Source organism: Leptopilina heterotoma, unplaced genomic scaffold (assembly GCF_015476425.1).
Source record: "Leptopilina heterotoma isolate Lh14 unplaced genomic scaffold, ASM1547642v1 Lhet_100, whole genome shotgun sequence".
Lineage (NCBI taxonomy): Eukaryota > Metazoa > Arthropoda > Insecta > Hymenoptera > Figitidae > Leptopilina > Leptopilina heterotoma.
The window spans coordinates 2116796-2140298 of NW_025110814.1; the positions used below are offsets into that span (position 1 = coordinate 2116796).

A 23503-nucleotide genomic window follows, 5' to 3' on the forward strand; every position below is an offset into this window, starting at 1 on the left:
TTACTTTAAAAAGAAAGTTTGAGCACTATTGATGTCCCGATTGTCATTTTTTGGCCGGAATTTTTAAAAATCGTATAAAGTTTTCACCAAAAAAAATTGCTATTTACAAACTAATTGTGAGCAAAAATTTTTATGATTGTTTTTTTAGTTTCTATGATCACTTTTTAGTATAAACCTGATTTTGACTCAATTTGTGTCCCGGAACTTTATTATTTGACTCAAATTTTCAAATATCCTCAAATTAAAAAAAAATTGCTTTAACTATGAGACCAATGGATGTTTTTTTTCTCTGCGATCACTTTAAAGTGGAAATCATTTTTTATTTAATTTCTGTCCCGGAAGTTTGTCATTATTTGTCCCGAATTTACATATTAAAACCTAAACTGCTTAAAATTAATGTGAACGTTTACTATTTACGAAGTAAAATTATACGTCCAATGTAAACTTTTCTTTTCTTTTGGTAACATTTACTATGTTATGTTCAAAGCAGACTTTATTAATTTTTTTGCTAAACTATTTTTTCACAATTAGACATTAAATAACAAAAATATAATTAATAATTAATAAATAATAATAATTGACAATGTCGAAACGCACATCAATTAAATTTTATATAGAAAGTAACAATTCATCATTTTTTTCAGTCGTTTATTCAAACGTCATTCTTGTAAATAGTAATTAATTAAACGACAAAACATCTGTGATTTCCCCGCGAGGTCGTGGTTTTATTTTTAAGCACTACCATTGTCTGAGAATCTGCGAATATAGATATATAATAATTCCGGTTTTTTTTCTCTGTAGTTTAAATTGAAAAAAAAATAAAATAATTTCCTTCACAGATTCAGCAGGAACTGTGTGGTAGACAAGGACAAACGAAATCAGTGCCGTTATTGCAGATTAAGGAAGTGTTTTAAAGCTGGAATGAAGAAAGAAGGTAAAATAATTTCTTTCTTTTTGTTTTTCTTCCCTTTGTACGTAAGTAAATACATACACTGAGAAAACTGGAGTATTGGACTAAACATCTGGAGGGACAAATCGTTGATATTTGAGAGTTAGCTATTGGATAACAATCTAAATGTTAAAATACACCATTGACAGATATTCGTGCCATTTCTTCAACAGAGGGACAAATTAACCATCTTGAGAAATCCCTTCCTTATCCGGCGCGAAATGAATAAATATGGCAACCTAACCCCTAAATTAAATACATAAAATGTCAGAAAAATAATTTCGCGCGCATCAGATCGTACACATTTTCTGCGCAACTTTTAACCCTCAGATATAATGGGAGAGAATATACAAGTAGATTTCCATTATCAATTCAAAATTTATTTTAGAAGGACTATTTAACTCTCTTCACAAGCAAAGGAAACATACACTTTTTGAACCTCTGAATTTGACTCTCCAGTTTTCTCAGTGTACAGAAAATTATTTCTTTTTACATGATACAAAGAATTTTTGAGAATGAAAAATTGTCCACTTTTTTTTAAGGGGAATTTTGTCAAGGTTGACAAAAGAAAAAATTTATATGATTTGAAACTTTAAGGGTGCCTGTCTATATATTTCATAAACAAAAAATTATTCGTTTATAAAAGTTCATTTATCTTTTAAATATAGAATAATTTAATTTAATTAATTTATCTTTGGAAAATGAATAATTTTAAATCATAAGACAACAATGTTTTTAGATTTTGATTTTAAAAATTACTTAAAATTTACAAAAATTGGAAATTATGACATTTTTTGAGAAAAAATAAATCAATATAATCAAATATAAGACGTTTAATTAAATTTTTCAATATTTAATTAAATGATTTTATTTTTATTCAAATTTTTCAATGATTGACTAAAATAATTTAATTCTTTATCAAACATTTTCATTTTTATTTGTATATAATTTCAATTAAGGGCATTTGAACCATTATGACGTTACACATGCTTTGCACAAACTGTGACGTCATAATGGTTCAAATGCCTTTAAATAAATTTTTTTATATTCCTATTTAATTAAACTGAATATTCATTTTTTTCAGATTTAATATAAAAAAGAAAAAAATTTATTTGTTACAATGGAAGAAAGACGACAGATTTTGGAAAAATGTACAATTTTTAATTTTTTGTGTAGAAATTTTTTTTATAAATAAGAAAAATGTAGAATTTATAATAAAAGAATAATTTTTTTAGAATTAAAATTTGAAAATAATAACTAAAAATTTACAGAAATTGAATATATCTCATTAATTTTTTGTAAAATAATTAATTGATAATTTATTATAGCAATTTTTATGGAATTTTTCACTTTTAAATCAACTTATTTAATTTTTTATCAAATTATACAATTTTTAATTAAATTGTTCTATTTTTAATCAAATTATTCCATTTTTCAAAAAAATATTTAATCCTTATTGGAACTATTCAATTTTCAATAGATTTATTAAATTACAAAATAATCATTTCTTTAGAATTTGAATTTCAAAATTTGGTAAAAATTTACAGGAAATGAAAATAACTGACTATTTTTTATAAAATAATTATTAATGGTAAGATCTAATATTGAATTCTTATCAATTGTTTGGTCACCGTATAACCAGGTGTATTTGATCAAGCTCGAGAGAGTTCAAAATAGATTTTTAAGATTCGCAGCAAGGCAGATGGGTGTTAGATATGATCCTTATTCACATGACTATGATAACCTTCGATCTTGCTTCAAAATTCCTTTAATATCATCCAGATTTCTATATAATGACTTGCTTTTCTTATTTAAAATTATACATAATATAATCAATTGCTCCCAGATCTTAGCATCAGTCAACTTTTCTGCTCCTATAAGACCATCACGGCATGTTCGGCCGTTCGCGATACCATATTCGAGAACATGTTATCGAGATAACTCAACTACGATAAGAATATGTAAATTAGCTAACTACCATGCGGATCAGCTAGATTTCTTTAATAATTCTTTGTCTAGTTTCGTTAGCGATCTACGTAAATTGTTCTTTAATTATAATAATAACGCAGCCTAATGTTTACATTTTTATAACTGTTAATTATTTTTAGTACTTTATGTACGAATGGGACTCATTGCCCGTAAATGAATAAGTAAATAAATAAATATAATTTAAAATAACAGGTTTAATTAAATTTATCAATTTCTAAACTAATTATTCAATTTTTAGTAAAATTGTTCAATTTTAAATGAAATCATTTAATTTTTTAATTAAATAATTTGATTTTTATTGAAATTTATTGAATTTATATTAAATCGATTACTTTAAACTGAAATTAAAATTGTATTAAATATTCGTTTGTTGAAAAACATCGTCATTGACTTAAAAAAATATTTTATCAATTTCGATTCATTGTTTAATTTGTGGCGAAATAATTTTTTTCTTTTCATAAAAAATATTGAAAATTTTCGAATAAATAAAAATGTAAATAAAAATCATTGTAGCCAAACAGATTAAAAAATACGAAAAATATTACTAACTTTTTACGTCGTGAAGATGCGCCAATTAATCGCCGTTGATTTTCCCATTTCTTCTACTTTTGTTCCACTGCTCTATGTAGGAAGAAAAAATATTTAATTAATGAAATTATTCAAAGAGAAAAAACATTAAATTCAAAAAAATTTTTTTTAATTAAATTTTGACAAATTCAATTTTTTATGAATTCAGAAATCAATAAATAGTATTCCTAACCTCAAATATTACTATTCACACTTTTTATAAATTATTTTCGAAAAATATTTTTGTCTTCTAGTTTCAATTTACAGGGAAAATTAAAAAATTCACGTTTTAAATTTCCAAAAGACAGTCATCCTAACCTCAAATATTCTTACCTGTCATTTATCACTTTTTTCGATTTATTTTCTCCTTTTTTGTTAATATTTCACACAAATTTACTATCTATTTAATAACTGTAAAATATATTTCAGCCGTAAATCACTATTCTCTGGACAAAATAAATGCAAAAATGAAACAAATTGACGGCACTGACGCCAAGAAACTATGACAATTTTTTCCACCAAAAAAATCCTTGTCCAACGATATTAAAAGCAAAAATCGATAAATATTACTAATTTGAGTTATTCATCCAATAAGTTTACACAAATCTTTAATAAATTACTTAGAAAATTTCATTAGGTTGGTTGGATTCGTTGGATTTCAATTAACCAAAAAATTCACGACCATTTTGTTAAGAGCGTCGCACTGTGCTGTGTGTGTGAGATTGCTGGACAAGGAACAAGGACTGAAGGTTGGTTTCTCACTTCTGATTGGTCGGCGCATATTGTCCAGCCAATCAGAAACATTGTAGCAACCTGATATCATACTTCCTTGTCATGTTCACTTTCACGCCTTTCACGTTCAATTAAATACCATTTAATTAAACTTTTACAGCAAAATAATGAATACTAGAGTTTTAATTAATATGCATTGATAATATCAATTCGCCCAAATAAGAAAACGTGAAAAAATCCCAAAAGTAGTAAAAGATTGGAATGTTTCAAAAGAGAACACAAAAGTTGACAATTTTCAGGGTTGGGAAGGTACATATTAGGAAAATTTGCATTGGAGTAAGAGAGTCAGATACACAGTCTGTCTCTCTTACTCCAATGAAAAATTTTCTGTTCTGAAAATTTCTACCGAAGGTGTAAATGCTCCCCAGGAAGGAAGAGTAAGGAGACCGAACTCTGTGTAGAAAGCGCTTTAAAAATCTCAGAGAAATATGCACGAAAAGTGCCAGGCTCACTGCGTTCTAGTCGACCTCCAATTAAGTTGATCATGCGCATAAGCTGTGTTGTGTCTCTGTTTCTCGTAAAAATTGTGCGAGTGAGATGTAAGATCTAATGTTTACATTTAGCCGGTCTTAGTGAGATACATACATAATTATACAATACATTTCGTTTTAATAATTATTTATTTATTTTATTTAAAAAATGTCGTGTTGTCTGCCAGGATGTAAAGAAAGAAAAAGAGTGTAAAAACATTAGTCTCTTCTATCCTTCTACGGTATGTAAATATACTCTAGTTATAAACACAATTCTTCTTAACCATTTTCGCAAAATTTTTCCCTTTTCATGAATATATTATTAAATTATTTTGAAAATCTAAATAATATCACAATTGCAAATAAATAAATTTGCTTTTAAAATTAACACTTTTTAAACTATATAATATTTACCTTGACATAACCACACTTTTCATCTATGTCAACACTGAACTTTAGTTCAGTGCGCATGATCGACTTAATTGGTGATCAACTAGAACACAGTGAGTCTGGCACTTTTCGTGCATATTTCTCAGACATTTGTAGAAGCCACCCCGGTGGCATTGATGAGTTGAGAGTGTACCAACTGTTGAAAGTTGACACCGATGGCGCCAGCTATGCACAGGCCCTGTTTCAATTAAAATACATGGGATAATGCATAAAAATTGTATTTTCTTTAACTGAAATTAATTCAATCATATTTTTTTTACATGAAATGAATCTAGAAACTTTTAAACATATTTTGTAACAATTGTTACTTTATTAAAGCGTGGAATAATTTATTTAGAACGAAATTTCTACCTAAATTTTTGGCGGGATTTTCAAAAATATGTAAGTTTTTATAATTATTTATAATTATTTTTTAATTTACTACTATTAATATTTTAAAACTATATTGAGTAGATGAGAAATAAAAAAATTTATAATAAATAATAATAATAATTAATATTTTTTGAAATTCCCGCCTAAAACTGAGATGAAAATTTCGTTATAAATTAAATATTCTACTCTTTTATAAGGCTATAACTATCAAAAAATATGTTAAAAAGTTTCTATATTAATATTGTGTACAAAGAAATACGATTTAATTAATTTTAATTAGTGAAAATTTAATTTTTTTGCAATATCCCATGCATTTTAACTGAAACAGGGCCCGTGCATAGCTGGCGCCAGCTGGTGGACACTTTCAGCTCTCATGTCTTTTCATACAATGGAAAAAATGAGCAATGCCACCGGGGTGGTAGAAGCAGAGTTCGGTCTCCTTACTCTTCCTTCCTGATGCTCCCTTATAAGGTCTATACTCTATTAACAATTCAAGAAATTGTTCATCGCGGGAGCGAAATATTTGTTAGAAAAGAACAGATATGTCGTTTCTCCTTTTTTATCCTATTAACAACTGTAAACTATTCTTTTTATTACAAAATTTAACGATTTCAATAAACGGAAAATATTAAAAAATAAAATATTATTTCAAAATTAAGAAAGACAAATTACACAGGTTTACAAATTAAAAACTTTTTTTTGTCAATCGAACAAAACATTTGTAATCATAACAGTAGTTGTTTCTTGAGTAAGAAAATCATATTTTTTTTTCCTCTTGCAATTTTTCTGTAGCTTCAAATTTTGAATTTTCGAGGTACGACGTCACTTAAACTTACCTGTAGGAAAATTAGCTTTTTAAAATATAATAAATGAAGTATCATTGGAAAGGTTATTAAATTTTCCTTTCGATCCATAGGTCACAGAATAAAATTCCACGAAAATTCAGAAAGTTACAGTCGATTAAAGATCAAATTTCATCACAATTTTGAAGATTTTTAGACATTTGAATAACTTCTACTATTTTTTTCTACATCAAACAGGAAAAAATATTTAGGTTTTAATTTTTTTATTGATATAGACTATATGATCACAAAAATGTTGAGCCCTTGTGGACTTCGATTGGATTAAAAATGACAATTCTACACTAAATTTAAGGAACGAAACTATACTTTCTTCATTTTTAGTATCCCCCAGTAAAAAAAGAAGTATTGAGTGGAGCGTTTAGGAATTGAGTGAAGCTCTGAGCCAATACGGATTCGAGTAAAAACCGTATTGGGACGTTTGACTCAATCTTTTTTTCATCCGCCGAATACTGTCTTATTTTAGCATTAAAATTAAAATCACATGACCAGAGTACACATTATAAATTGAAAGCACAATTGTCCTGGAATGTAAAAATGCCGATTTCGATAAGAAACAGTGAATATTTGTTAAAAATTGGTAAAAGCAAAGTTTGACAAGCGCGACTGAATTTACCATGTGAATAAATGAATTGGTAAGTTTAAATGGACGAAAAGAAATCTACTGTTACCGACAGAAAGTTCCTAGAGAATTGTTAAACAATGAAATTTCATTGTTTTGTTGAATTTACCACAATTCTCTAGAAACTTTCTGTCGGTAACAGTAGATTTCTTTCAGTCCATTTCGTCCATTTAAACTTACCACTTCATTTATTCACATATGGTAAATTCAGTCGCGCTTATCAAACTTTGCTTTTACCAATTTTTAACAAATATTCACTGCTTCTTATCGAAATCGGCATTTTTACATTCCAGGACAATTGTGCTTTCAATTTATAATGTGTACTCTGGTCTTGTGATTTTAATTTTAATGCTAAAATAAGACCGTATTCGGCGGATGAAAAAAAGATTGAGTCAGACGTCCCAATACGGTTTTTTCTCGAATCCGTATTGGCTCAGAGCTTCACTCAATTCCTAAACGCTCCACTCAATACTTCTTTTTTTACTGGGCCCTTAAACATTTGCATTAAAAAGCCAAGTAATACAATTTAGTTGAGCGCTAAAGTTACTAAAATCACTAATCAAGGGTTTCTAAAGTCGTTGATTTCGAATGCAATGTTAGTTTTACAAATTTCCAAATGGCGGATCCAATATGGAGGACAAGTTATTAGAAAACGATTAAATTCTTCTCAAATTCGTTACTCGGGGGTTTTTGGGGTCGCTGATTACGAATCCAATGTCAGCTAGATTTCGAAAATTCAAAATGGCGGATTCATAATGGTGAACGAGTTTTTAAAAAATCCATCGAATTCGCACCTATTGGATCCGCCATTTTGAATTTTCGAAATCTGACATCGGATTTGTAATCCGCGACCCCGAAAACCCTCGAGTAACGAATTTTGTAATCATATAGTCTATCAAAAAAAAATTAAGGGGGAAGTCTACTGTGACAAGGGAAGAAACAGGCCGATTTTTGCGTATTTTTTTTCTAACAAAATACGACTTGGACATTAAATTAAATTAAACCGTCATCTTTATTATATATTCAAGTATTTGTAAAAAAAATTTTAAGTCGAAATATTCAAAATTGCCGTCGTGGCACTCCTTCAAGCGCAAGCCCGTCCTTTTTTAGGTGCACAAACGGTGGTACATGAAATCTCACGTCTGGGTGATCTAAAACAAAAAAACAAAATATGGTTATCATCTACATAGTATTGACTCTCATCTGTCGAAGGATTTTGTCGATACCTTTTTTTATTTAATTGTTATAAACAATAATAAAATTAAATGTAAAAAAAAATTGAGAAAATTTCAAGAATTTTTTTTTCTGCGCCAAAATTTTTATTAACAAAATCCTTCGTCAGACGAGAGTCAATACTATGTAGATGACAACCATATTTTGTTTTTTTATTTTTGTTCACCCAGACGTGAGATTTCATATATACACTGTTTGTGCACCTAAAAAAGGACGGGTTTGCTCTTGAAGGAGTGCCACGACGGCAATTTTGAATATTTCGACTTAAAAATTTTTTCACAAATACTTGAATATATACACGGAGATAAAAATCAAGCGTTTTTAGTATGGAGACTTCCTATGGTAATTTTGTATGAACGCCCTGCTTAAGAGGCGTGTCCTTATACCTTAGTTGCATGAAACATATACTAAAATAGCATGGATCTCTTGCAATCGTAGTATATACTGACGTCCCATGCGTTTAAAGGTAGAACTTTTATGCTGATAACGTAGAAATTGATACAAATACAGCAGAAATTTTACGCCTATTGCGCATGTGCATTCTTTTATTAAATAAGGCTATTCAAGTTGGGTGGGGGAAAATTCAAGATGGATGCTAACTGGTGCACAAACATTGTATAGAAAGTGTATGGGATAGAGTCTAATTTTTTAAATATCTCGCTTAAACGAAATTTTTAACCATAAGTTTATTAGGATTTTATGTTTTATTTTTAAAGAACTATTTTTTGCAATAATAAAATCAATAAAAAAATAAAATCGATTTTTATTATTGCAAAAAATAGTTCTTTAAAAATGAAACATAAAATCCTAATAAACTTATGGTTAAAAATTTCGTTTAAGCGAGATATTTAAAAAATTAGACTCTATCCCATACACTTTCTAGTTTCTATACAATGTTGGTGCACCAGTTAGCATCCATATTGAATTTCCCCCCACCGAACTTGAATAGCCTTATAAGGTTAACTGACCATACTAAAAACGCTTGATTTTTCTCTCCGTGTAATAAAGATGACGGTTTAATTTAATGTACCAGTCATATTTTGTTAGAAAAAAATACGCAAAAATCGGCCTGCTTTTTCCCTTGTCACAGTAGACTTCGCCTTTAAAACCTAAACATTTTTTCCTGTTTGATGTAGAAAAAAATAGAAGAAGTTATTCAAATGTCTAAAAATCATTAAAATTGTCATGAAATTTGATCTTTAATCGACTGTAACTCTCTCAATTTTTGTTGAATTTTATTCTGTGACCTATGGATCGAAAGGTAATTTAATAACCTTTCCAATGATACCTCATTTATTATATTTTGATAAGTTAATTTTCCTACAGGTAAGTTTAACTGACGTCGCACCTCGAAAATGCAAAATTTGAAGCTACAGAAAAATTGCACGACGGAAAAAAATTAAAACTATACACGGAAAAAATTTCGGGCGCGCATCCGTATTACCTATGGTAATGCTGTTCTACCTTATCCCTGGTGCATAAGGAGAACAAGAGTGGGAACTAATCGCTCTCACGAGTGGGAGCCTCAGAGTCCCACAGCTGAGAAAGAATATACTTTAGACAAGTATATATATTACGTATACAGAAAAGCTGTTCTACACCACATACAGAGGGCTCTGGGCTCTGCCTTTGGTAGTTCCACTTTATCTCTGTGGGACTCCTCAGCTCCCACAATGAGAACGCAGATATCTCACTCTTAGAACATCGGCGTTCTTTCATTTAGCACTGCAATCGTACGCGTAGGTAATGCTGCGCGCCCGAAATTTTTTCCGTGTATGATTTTCTTACTCAAAAAACACCTACTGTTATAATTACAAATGTTTTGTTCGATTGACAATGTCACCGTAAACCAGTGTTATATTAAAGAGACCTTTACACGAATTATTCTAAAGTAAAACAAACTAATTTTTCAAAAAAGGAAAAATATCACTTTTAGATTAATTCAGTTGGGCAAAATTCACGTAGCTGTCGCTAGTGTCAATTTCAAACGCTAAGGTCAATGCACAATAACTTCTTAACTAAAATAAGGTCTACGCAGAATAAAACTTCTGAATATATTTTAGTTTTTACATGAGAGAAAGAAGGAAAAAATATAATTTGCCTTTTTCTAGAGAAGGACGGAAGATATTTATATTTTTTTCCTCTCATGTAAAAAGTAATCTATAAAATTAATATGTTTCATTCTGCGTAGGCCTTTTATCAAAAAAAAACAAATATCACTTATTTCGAGATTAAGTTGGTTGAGAAGAATTCACGTAGTTGTCGCTAGCATATTTTAAGGCCAATACACAATAATTGCAGAAAATTCGTTCTTAATAAGGCCAATGCACAATAAGAGGTGCATGCTTATTCCCGAAATCTTTTTTGACCAAATAGTTATTTGATATAAAACTACTTAACTTAAAATTCACATAATATGAACATTGTTTGTCATAAATTTCATTGCACACAAAAACCATTTAACATAAATATCATTTGTCATAGAATTCATTTAACAGAAATATTATGTTACATAAAACTCAGATAACTTAATTCCCATTTGACATACAATTTATGTAATATAAATTTCTTTTGACATAAAAATCATTTAACATACATTTCTTTCGACATAAAATTCATTTAACCCCTTCCCTATGTTTGACAAAATATTCATATAAGTGGCCCAAAATGGCCAGCAAAATCTGGTCGATGAATTTTTATGAATCTTAGTATACAAGGGTTTTTGGGGTCGCTGAATTCAAATATGACGTAAAAAATAAAATTCAAAATGGCGGATCCAATATGGCGGACAAAATTTTTCAATTTTTAACAGATATTTATAAAAATTAGTATGCAAGGGTTTCTGAGGTCGCTGAATTCAAATACGTCATAAAAAAATTCAAAATTGCGGATCCAATATGGCGGACAAGATTTTTCAATTTAAAACAGAATTTGTAAAAATGAATATGAAATTTGAATTCAGCGACCCAAAATACCCCTAGATACTGAAATTGATGAAAATCGAAATAAATTTTAAAAATTGTGTCCGCCATTTTGGATCCTCCATTTTGAATTTCTAAAAATGAATATGAAATTCGAATTCAGCGACTTAAAATACCCCTAGATACTGAAATAAATTAAAATCGAAAAACCCTTATATACCAAATGTAAGTAAATAAAAAAAATTTTTTTTTAGAAATTTTACTTGTATTTAAATTATTATATTACCTACTTAAAAATAATAAATAATTATTTATTTATTACTTAATCTGGTATCATTGAACACTATAGTGTGTGAATAATGATATAAAAGAATTTTTATCCCACATGCACAAAAACGGCGCTTTCTGATAGCAGTCGACAGGGAGGAAAGTCATTCATTTCTTCGATCGTATGAAAATGGCGGCCGTGTTCTCCCAAGGGCAAGAAAATTAGCTGTTCACATGCATTTTTCTTGCCCAAGGGAGAAGACGGCCGCCATTTTCATACAAATCGAACAAGTGAATGACTTTTACTCCCTGTCGTCTGCTAACTGAAATCGCCGCTTTTGTGCATTAGGAATAAAAAATATCGTAAGTAACACGAGAATAAAGGCAGCCAATTTCTTTACGATGATTTTTGTGACACGAGTGGAGGTCGAGGGCGCCGTAACAGTCTGGGCCATATTTTTTCACGATTCAACGTTGGGTCGCAAATAGGCAACGGGTTAACGTAAATTTTATTTGTTATAAAATTCATTTGACATAAAATTCATTTGACATCAATTTCACTTGGCATAAATGTCATTTAACGTATTTCTCATTTGACACAAAATCCACTTGACATAAATATCATTAGACATAAAATTCGCTTGACATAAATTTAATTTGACGTGAATATCATTAACATAATTATTATTTAACATAAAATTAAATTGATATAAATTTCATTTGGTATAAATCCCATTTAACATAATTCTCATTTGACATAAAGTTCACTTGATATTTTCATTTGACGGATAAGTCATTATACATAATTCTCATTTAACATAAAATTCAGTTGCCATAGATTTCATTTTACATAAAGATCATTTGACATGAAAATATATTTCAAAATTGGCGAATCACAATGTTGTTGATAATATCTAATTGGTTACTTTCAAAATTCGCGCCGATATTTTTATGTAAAATGTAATTTGTGTAAAATGATTTTTATGTCAAATGAGAATTTTGTTGAATGACATTTATGTCAAATTTATTTTATGTCAAATGACTTTTATGACAAATGAAAATTATGTTAACTGTCTTTTATGTTAAATGAACTTTATGTAAAATGAAATTTATGTTAAATGAGAATTATATTAAATGACATTTATATTAAATGAAATTTATGTCAAGTGAAATTTATGTCAAGTGAAATTTATGTCACATGAAATTTATGACAAATGAATTTCAGGACAAAATAAAATTTATTAAATGTATATTATGTCAAATGACGTATATGTTAAACAAATTTTACCTCAAATTAATTTTCTATCAAATAAAACTTATGTCAATTGAATTATATGTCAAGCGATTTTTATGTGAAATAAAATACAAGTCAATTGTATTTTTACGTTAAATATAAATTATGCTAAATGATTTTCATATCAAATAAAATATATGTTGAATTAATTCTATGTCAAATGACATATATGTTACATAAATTGTATGTCTAATGAAATATATATCAAATGGATATCATATTAAATGCTATTTATGCAATATAAATTGTATGTTTAATGAAATGTATGTCAAATAAATTTCAAATTAAATGTTTTTTATACCAAATAGATTTTTTGTCAAATGAAATTTATGGTAAATGGTTTTATGTCAAATAAGATTTCAGGAATAGTCATGCTTCTCGCACAATAATTGCAGAAAATTCGTTCATGAGCCATTATAATCAAATAAAAAAATAACAGTAAGAGGAGAAGAATAAAAGTAAGAAGGGAAGATTAACAGTAAGAAAAATAGAATAATAATAAGAAAAAATAATAATAATAGTAAAAAAACTACGATTTCTAAGTTCTAAATGAACCGTTTTTTATTTTCAGCGGTGCAAAATGAGCGCGACAGAATAAGTTGTAGACGACCAAGCTACGAGGAGCAGGGAAATAATGGTGGTGGACTATCCGTGGTGTCTCTATTGCATGCTGAAATGCTCAGCAGACAAGTTGGTGCTGCTTTAGAGGTCAGTTTCACTTAACCCCAAAAGACGCTGAATATTTATAATCTGAAATCTCTGTCTTTTTAAAATGCACGCGCCATATACAAAACGTTTCTGCACGTACAATCGATTATATTCTACGCGTTCTCATTTATTTCCATAAACTCTAAATTACCAGGGTTGGGTAGTTAACCCAATGAAAGAATGGAATTTTTTCTCACTTAAAAACAATTTTCTGCTCTCATTGGCTGGTAATATTACCGGAAATATTATCCGCCAATCAGAGAGTGCTAAAGGCGTAATGGAAGGAAACGCAATGAAATAGCTAAGGACAGGCGATATTTCTCTCCTTTTCTATCACATGCTTGCTTTCTTATTCTATTCTGCATTTGGCTTAAATTTTGAATTTAAACTCCCAAATAGGTTATGTTTTACTTTAAATTTTAATTAAAATCAACTAATTAGAATAATTGAAAGTGAATATACTTTTAATTGTCTAATTTAGCAAAATTTGAAAAAGTTTTACCATATTGACAATATAATTTTAATTTTCTATTTCATTTGACAGCCAAGTAGTCCTAGCAACGATATTGACCTCAGTACGAAGCAAATTGCAAATATAAACGACGTTTGCGCGAGTATGAGACAACAACTTTTGAATTTGGTGGACTGGGCCAAATACATTCCGGCATTCCTCGAGTTAACGTTGGACGATCAAGTGGCTTTATTAAGGGCGCACGCCGGAGAACATCTTCTACTTGGAGTGGCCAGGCGCAGTATGCACCTTAAAGATGTACTTTTACTCGGAAATAATTGTATAATCACGAAAAATTGTCCTGGTAGGTAGACTTCAATTGGTGACACGTCCTTTTTGTCTGATTGGTTAAAGGGAATTTGTTTTGTTCGTACCTCCACCTCCTTTAAAAGGTTTTACTCTCTAAATACTTTTGTTCTCGAATAACAGATATTATTGCTTTTTTTGGTTACTAACACTTTCCTTTATTGCTTGCTGTTTTTTTTTTGTAAACTCTCCAAATTCCTTTTTATTCTTTCTCTGTTTTGTTCTGTTACTATGACAATTGTTTCCTTGGTAACAGTTATTATAGTAATTGTTTCCATGGTAACAGTTACTATGGTAATTGTTTCCTTGGTAACAGTTACTATGGTATTTGTTTTCATGGTAACAGTTACTATGGCAATTGTTTTTATGGTAACAGTTACTATGACGTCAGCTTCCCTGGTAAAAGTTACTATAGCAACCAGTGTAAAGCTGTGTTCACATGCTTGCCTTTACGAATACTTCTAACCTTCTTAAGAAGCGTTACAAAAGCAAGCGTGTGGACACACCCTTATGGCGAACACAACTACCAATTTATTTTTTATCATAAAGCAGTATTGTTGCTATGACAACGATCGCCATGAAAACCGAAGGATTCATAACCAATTTTCCAGCATCCGTTGAAACAAATTTGTTTAATTATCAACAAGCCTATGCCAGTAAAGATGAAACAGGTTTGGGTCAGAATCTGTTGAATGTCTACGATTGGGTGGTAATATTTCCGGAAATATTGCGAACCAATGGGACGAATTCGACCTCTACTATCCCACGTGGTAAATTTCCTTCTAAATCTTAATTTTACGAAACAAATAAGATATTTCCAAAAAGTTTTTCTTTAGCAATCTTTATTTTTCTTTTTGCCTGCTTTATTTTAATAATTCAATACAATTAACAAATTGTGAATTTGTATCTATTTCAAGGTTCCATGTTTCAAAATGACAAAAATCGAATGTTATCGAATATGAAAAATTTTGAAGAGAATCTTGAAGTGGCTCTCGAGTGCAATAAGGGACGTTTCTTTTAAAAAAGGATTGACTAATAACAAGAGACGTTTGTAATATTTAAAGTCGTGTATGAAAGTCAAATATTATCGAAGATGTGACTATCACTCGAGAGACCCAAGGTTCCTGGTACCTCCGAGGCATTATTCTCTTTCTCTCTCTTTCTCTATCTTTTTTCTCCAGCTCTCTTTCTCCATCTCTTTTTCTCTTTCTATCTTTCTCATATCTCTGGCTACTATTAAAGACTCGAACGATTCTCTCATACAAAAAAATGAATTAAAGAGCCATAAACGTATACTCGAACGATTCATGTTTAGATAAAACACAACCTTGACCTTTCAATTACGTAATCGTTCACTTCGGGATATTACACCTAATGCCTTGTTCTCGATTCTTCCTCTATTTCATTTCCTTCCTCTCTCAATATTACATTTATTGGGTCTCTGTCTTTGGTATTTTTTTAACAAAAAAAATTAGTATTTCACTCTGTGCGATTCTAAATTGAAATCGAAATTGTAAAACAATTATTATTTACTCAAATTTAAATTAACATCCCACACGGAAAAAAAAAGTTCGAAGATTATTCGGGAACTTCGTTCTTAACTCTTGGATACGGCGGGTAGTTCACAGAGAACTAAAGGTTGCCTCGTTTAAATATGTCATTTACTATTTCTCTACAAATTATAACTATTTCACCACTTCTCGGCAAACTGTTCTTGAAAAAGTCGGGAACTGTTCAAGAAAATCGAAAAGTTAGGCGAATGCAAGAAAAAATGGATTCTGCTTCCCCCCTCCCACTTCCCCTCCTTGACACGTCCGCACACACACACATTTATCCTTGAGGGTCACATACAATTTTTATTTTTTATTAAGTTTCTGAAATAGAAAAAACCATAGTAGAGAAAAATCGACGGCGGCTGGAACAGAACTCGCGTACCCGAGGAATAGAAGTCCGGCGTCTTATCCAGCTGAGCTAAACAGGAACGTTAAATACCTCAGCATAAAATAAATATATAAGGCACGCAAGTCTTACTGACTGTGAGACTTGTTGAGACTGGTGCGCACTGGGTTTCTGCGCACCAAGATTCCTTGACGAGTTCCCGAAAATTTCAGAAACAGTTGCGGCCAGTGCCATGAACTTTACATGAGAAAGTAATGAAAAAAAGTCTATTGGACTATTTACAGCTTTTTCTAATACAGTTCCCGAATTTCTTTCAAACATTCATTGATTACCATTGAATGTTCGTCGCTAGTTCAGAGCTGTTACCACGTATCCAAGAGTTAGGAAATAATTCCTGAAATATCTGGGAACTTTTTTTTTCCGTGCAGGTAAAAATGATTCGTACAAAAATTTCGTTCAGAAATCCGACCAAATTCGTACAGAAATCCTATCGAATTCGTATGAAATTACTAGGAAAATTCGTGTGGCGTTTTGAAATGTTTTTTCGCATGAATATTCGTGCGAATAGAACCCGAATTTTTAATATGGATTATCAAGAAAATTTTTTCGCTCGGAAACTCGTATGGAAATTTACACGGAAAATATTTTGACAATTTGTTTAAAAAATTTTCGACCAATTTTCCGAACGAATTCCGTACGACATTCCAGCGAATTACTAACGAATTATTTATGAAGAATCTATAAAAAATACTGCTCGGAAATTCGTATGGAATTCCGCATGAAATGTCAGCTAAAAATTTCTTTCAAAAAATGTTCTGCCAAATTTCCATACGAAATTCGTACGACTTTCGAGCGAATTACTAACGGATTAATTTTGGAAAATTTTTAGAAAATTCTGAACTGAAATTAGTATGGAATTCCGCACAAAATGACGGCTAAAACTTTTTTGAATAATTTTTGGCTTGTGGACTAACTAAAAAATCACATTGGTAAGAAAAAGACGAAGATATATCTATCCTTCTCTTACTGATAAACTTTTTTTAGTTACTCCGCATTCCACCAGGACCCCTATTGGATCTAGAAAAATTATCTTACATAATACAATTATAATAAATAATAATACAGTAATATTTATAAATACTAAAAAAAAGAAGAATCGTATCGAAGTGAAATACTAATTAAACAATTTTTTTAGATGGTTGAAATGTTCTATGGATTAGGCTGCAGTACGAAAAGCTTAAAACTCGTAGCAATCGCTGATTTTCATTAGAAAAATATTTAAACAATATTCTTTTAATATCAAATCCTTTTAACAACACTTTTGATTGTAAAATGAATTAAGAATTTTTTTCTTTCTTTTTAAATGTCTAATTAAGAATTTTTATTTGGTCGAATCGAATAATTCAGAAGGTCTATTTTATCGCTATTAATTTACACACCGAGTTTCCTATCTATTATCACATTAGTCATGGGTCGGTAAAACAGAGCATGAGATAGAAAAGGATAAACATATAGTCGTTTCCTTTTCTATCTCATGCTTTTCTTTTGTGATTGAATTCCCCAAAAGTAAGCTGTCTTAATTCAATTTTAGAAAGTCATGACATAGGAAACTAACCTAATAAAGAAAACTACTAAGCTAATAAACGATAAAGGCCTACACAGAATAGAATCTTTAACCGGAACCGCAATCGTAAGCGTAAGCGTAAGAATGAGTTAAAGAAGGATAGGTATATTGTTTATCCTTTTTAACTCATTCTTACTCTTACGGTTCCGGTTAAAGATTCTATTCTGCGTAGACCTTAATTGAAGAAAAATATAATACGCTTATTTCTGGGGAATTTTTCTCTTTCTGCGTCAACAAACAGCGATTGCTATACGATAATTTTTTGCACGATGTCGGGGTGTAGATAGTTGACTGAGTCCGGCGTTAATGTTCTGTGTCAATAAAACTGCATGCTTTTGATGGGTCTGGTGTTGAGGTACGAAGAAATAAAATACACAAAAAAAAGAAAATGAAACAAATTGCCAATTCCTCGTACCGGGCTCAGTCGATTCATAGAATCCGAACGGTATAACCGTGTTGTCTCAGTAATATCGTTTTCCGCAGAGGGAAGAAATCAAGACCTCGACATAAGTAAAGTTGGAATAAGAGTTATGGAGGAGTTGGTTAAGCCATTCAATGAGGTGCAAATTGACGACACGGAATTCGCTTGTCTCAAAGCCATCGTGTTCTTCGATCCGAGTAAGAATTCTTCTTTATCTCTTTTCCAAATCTAGAACTCTTTTTTTAAGAAAAAGTATTCATAAAGAAAATTTTTATGTATCAGTTCCTAACAGTTTTACCCTAATAACTTAGGACAGAGAACGTACCGTACAGCAGACACCGTTCAATTTTGAAACTCATTTCTATTTTTCAGATGCAAAAGGTTTGAGCGATTCCGGACGAATAAAACATCTACGTTATCAGGTGCAAATTAATTTGGAGGATTACATCAGTGATCGTCAGTACGACAGTCGGGGTAGATTTGGAGAGATTTTACTGACGCTGCCGGCTCTGCAGTCGATCTCATGGCAAATGATTGAGCAAATACAATTTGTGAGGCTCTTTGGAGTGGCTCAGATTGATGTTTTGCTTCAGGAGATGTTATTGGGAGGTGCGACCACAGAGATCAACGGCTCGACGACGCCGATACCTATTCCAAATGCGCCGGGAAGTTACGTAAGCAGTAATGAGAGTCCTAGCAGTCCTCTCACTCCCGCTAATACTGCTCCACTCAGTCCTCAGGATCATATGCTAGCTGCCGGAAGTCCGGCGATGATTCTCAGGTATTTTTTTTGACATTCGTCTTGGGTCCAATCGAATTAAGAATCGACAATCGAGTTCTAACGGTGTGTCCAGTGCTGAAGCTCCGCCTCTTGTTTAGTAACCGTTGGAGTAGGGTTATGAGAGTGAGAAAGAAGTCTATGGCTTTCTCACTCGCTCTCCTTGCCCCACTCCAACGGTTGACGAACAAGAGTCGGAGCTTAGACGCCAGCGTCTAGGCTCCGCTTCTTGTTCGGCAACCGTTGGAGTGAGAGAAACTTCGCACTCAATAATTAATTTTTAAAAAAACTGTTTTGATTTTTAGTAAAAAAGTAGCTATCGAAAAATTAAACTTGACGACCAAAAAAACTCATGTTTTAGAAACTTCACAAAACTGACCAAAAATCCATTCTATATTTTATTATTTATTGCATTTTAATTGCATTATTGCGAACGATTTTACTAGAATTTTTCAAAAATAATTGAATTTCCGAGAAAAAATGTATTACTTTTAAAAATAATTGACTTCTTGTGATGAATATTATTGTTTATGAAAATAATTGAATTTTGCAAAGAATTTTTTTTAAAAAGCATCAAAATGATTGAATTTTCGGGAATAATTTTGTTATTTATCGACGTGATTGAATTTTTTCGAAGAATTATTTATGTAAATACTTGAATTCTAGGGAAAAATTTTATTAAAATCTAAAAAAAAGATTTAATTAAAATTGAATTCAAAGTAGGATGATAGGGTAGGGCATTACTATTCGCATGGAAAAACTATTCCATAGTCCTGGAGAGAAAAATATTTATCCGATTGAAGTCCCTTTTACACTGCATACTTGTCATGTGAAATCCCGGCAAGAAGGAGTGTATGAAAAGGCATTAATTTGCATAGAAAAAAACAGACAATCCAATGCTTTTGAATGCCAATAAATTCCGTTTCTTTCCTCAATCCCATTTAATGACATTAGTAGGTTATGACTCGATCCAGTTCCAATGACAACCAAGGCTGTTCGTGATTCTACAAAGTTTAATCCCTTTTAATACCTTTTCAAGTAGGATGTGCTTAAAAGATGAATGCCATTTAATCCTTTTTACAAACTTACTAATTTTAGTGCCACGTCACCTTTCAGTTGCGTCGTAGTTTATTCGTGCAGTGTATTCAAAACTCAACAATGTTCAGTCGTACCAGTCCAAATAAATAAAAATTATCGGTTTTGTTTCAGTTGATAGTGAGCTTAAGCGTTATACTATTTTGTAAAATTTATGTGTTGGTTTATTAGCGCATGGTAAAGTAATAAGTGCAATGCACGTGATTATGTCACAAACTGAATTTTTGGTTATATTTTTTTAAATCAGTTAGTCTGTTAAAATACCTTTTATAATATCTAGATTTACATTTGATTACCCTGCCGGAAGAATGGACTGAAATTGTACTGGGGAATTAGTACTGAGAGCTCAGTGCTATTTCAGTGAAAATTTGCTGCGTTTCAGCACTGAAATTGTACTGGGAAAAATTACCTGCAAAAGGGTCGCTATCGGTGATGTTTATGGCTTGACCGTCATTAAGTTGAAGGACGAATATTTCTTTGTTAATGTTAAAAATAATTTTTATTTATATTTCAACATTATATTTGTTTTTCATGAACTCAGATTCTTTACAAGTAATTATTATGTATGCTAAATATTCATGTTAATCTAAATTCAAAAATAATATCCGTTTTTACGTAACAATTAGAGTTTGCGAGATAGTTTATAACTTTTTTAAAAAACATTTTTTATAATGAATTTTAGATATTTGTAATCATAAAACATCACAGATTCAAATTTTTTTGTTTTGAAAATTGAATTATTTAAATTGTAAACTTTTTAAGCCATAAAATTATAATCCCTTACAACAATAGGCTTTCGGGTCTATTGTTAAAGCAGGGGTTGCAATATAAGTTTAAAATTTAACAGGAATTTCGTTGAAAATTTTGTTAACCTTTTTTTATTTTCACTTCCAAACTGTTAACAGTGGTTTGTTGACATAACCTACATTTGAAACTATTGTTAAAGGACTTTAAAAATGCCTACCGAAACATTAAAAAAAAACGGACTGACATTGTACTGGGGGCCAGTACAATTTCAATACTTTTTCAGTCCATTCTTCCGGCAGGATAATATTCCTTAAGATGTTAGGCAGTTTTTAGAATGGATATTATGTCTAAATTAATATATTATGAGAATTAAAACAATAAATATTTGTAGAGAAGATTGTTGTGAATGCCATTGAATGCCGTTTCTTTATTTACTGCTTTCAATGCCTTCTAATCCCTACTAATGCATTCAAAAGTATTCGGAAGAAAACGGACTCAAAAGGCATCCATTTCAATACCATCCTTCTTGCCGGGATGAACATTGTACGCCATATTTGATCTTCTGGCGCCATCAATCATAGGAGTTAGGTACTCAAATGTGATTTTGATATACTCGCTTACTAATTTAGTCTGCCACTGTAAATAGTGATAAACGGTCGGAAAAATTATTTCTAAAGTCAAATTTAGTGCTGAACACGAATATCATAATGGATTTTTGATAATCTATTGTTCAAAAATTTTACAAGTGTTTTTTCAAAAAAATGTGCAGTTGGGGCGAAACTATTCGCCCACTGATGACTGCAAAAACTACGAAACAGTGTATTCTTTTTTTTGTGTGCTTGTTTTTAGGTTAGAATGGTAAGAAATTGGAAGAGAAAAAACTCCTCCAATTAGCAAATTAATTTTTATATTTTTTTAGTATTATATCATTAATAGCTGCTGGAATAGTTTCGCCCCTCGTTTTTTTTCGACATCAAAAAAAAAAAAAAAAATTCGTAAAATCACTGTAGTTCGGAACAGAATCGAGTTACAGCAAAATAATACATGGCAAAATTGTAGCTAAGAAGTCAAGTTTTCAAACGGTCCTACTCATTTTTTTATTTTTTTTAAAATTCATTTTTTAGACTCAAAAATCCAAACAAGAATAGTAATGCTCCACCCTACCCTAATTGATTTCTTTCGAACAATTTTATTAAAATAAGTATTTGAAAATAATTAATTTTTTCGAAATATAATATAGGGGATTATAGTCAATGTCGGACCACCTTTTGACTTTTGTTTATAATTTTTTTTTAAATGAATTTGGTCAATTGAAGTATATTGTCGGAAAGTCCTGTTAAATAGCCCAGTAAAAAAGACAGAATTGGCAGTGAGCGAATAGAATTGGCGGTGAGTTTCTGCCAATACGTTTTCGAGTGAAAACCGTATTGGGGGCATTCTGTCAATCCTGTCCTCTGGAACATTTCGATACGTCATTCTACTCCTAACCACCCTAACACAATAATGACTAAATATATATAAATTATATTCCTAAATTTACAATTTTTTTCCAGGGACCTAACACCAATCTCATCACAAGACGACGCAAGTTCTGTCGTGAATTTTCGACTCTTCAAAGAGGAACCATCTCTAAAAACCGAATCGACATTTTGACTAGACGGTGAGTCACTAATAGTCTTCGAGGATGGTCGATCTGTCGATTCCACCGAGTTCGAAAGAAGATTTAGACTAAATTTAATCGATGGTTCAATATAGACAAAAAATAATTTTATGACTAAATATACAGTAAAACAAAAAAAACTAATAATGTGATCTCCGATTATTACCAACGAAACGAATTTCGTCACATAATGGACCAAATTCGCTTATATAATCTAAGGACCATTGTTGCTAATCTCAGTGCCATAGTTTAAAACCTTGACAACGACCAATTTTTGTCAATCAATGAAAGAAAAAAAACTCGAAGATGCATCAGAATAATTCTTAAAAAGGGCCGATATTTTCCTTATTTTCAATTTTAGAATTTTATAAACAAAGAAACAAAAAATGTCTCCCCCGAACGGTTGGTGCTAGTTCTTCATTTTTTAGTCATTAAAAGAAACTCGAATCAAAGTGTTTCGTGAATCGAGACACATCTTTATTGTCGATATTAGGGAAGAATGTGTGTCAATTTATAATTAATATTGGGATCTGAAATACTACGATACGCCATCTAGTGAGAGCCTTGTTGTGGTAGCCATCTTTCGTTTCGTCTCTTTCTGATATACGCAGGGAGTATAGACTTAAGGAGACCAATGTAGTGTGTATGAAATCAACCATTTTATGTCGGAAGTTCATGGTTCTGAATCTTCTCGTATAGCGCGCAACGATCGCATAGATAGCTGAAGTTTTAAAATGAACATGGATTTCTATAAGTTTACTAATTCATGTATATACTATATATTCAAATTATAAATATAAATATAATAATAATAAGATAACAATACAAAGTTTATATTACAGGGCTCGGATTGTGCGACTTTTTTGTGAAAAAATGTGCTTTTTACAGATTTTTTTGATTCAGGAGTGTCGATCGCTTGACATAACCTCAAACTAAAAAGTGATTTTTAACAGCAAATAAAACCATAA

At 30.7% G+C, this 23503-nt stretch overlaps 1 protein-coding gene across 3 annotated transcripts in view; it reads left to right on the plus strand.

The window, feature by feature from the left end:
- LOC122499132 (hepatocyte nuclear factor 4-gamma) overlaps nt 1–22666 on the plus strand; it is a 118019-nt gene extending 95353 nt beyond the window's left edge. For all 3 annotated transcript variants that reach the window (XM_043607255.1, XM_043607263.1, XM_043607271.1), the window contains exons 3-8: nt 840–934; nt 13358–13494; nt 14039–14309; nt 18300–18452; nt 18628–19036; nt 22429–22666. In XM_043607255.1, the coding sequence (XP_043463190.1) occupies nt 840–934; nt 13358–13494; nt 14039–14309; nt 18300–18452; nt 18628–19036; nt 22429–22528 (1165 nt within the window). In that variant the 3' untranslated portion in view covers nt 22529–22666. The remainder of the gene's footprint in view (nt 1–839; nt 935–13357; nt 13495–14038; nt 14310–18299; nt 18453–18627; nt 19037–22428) is intronic.
- The last annotated feature ends 837 nt before the right edge of the window (nt 22667–23503 follow it).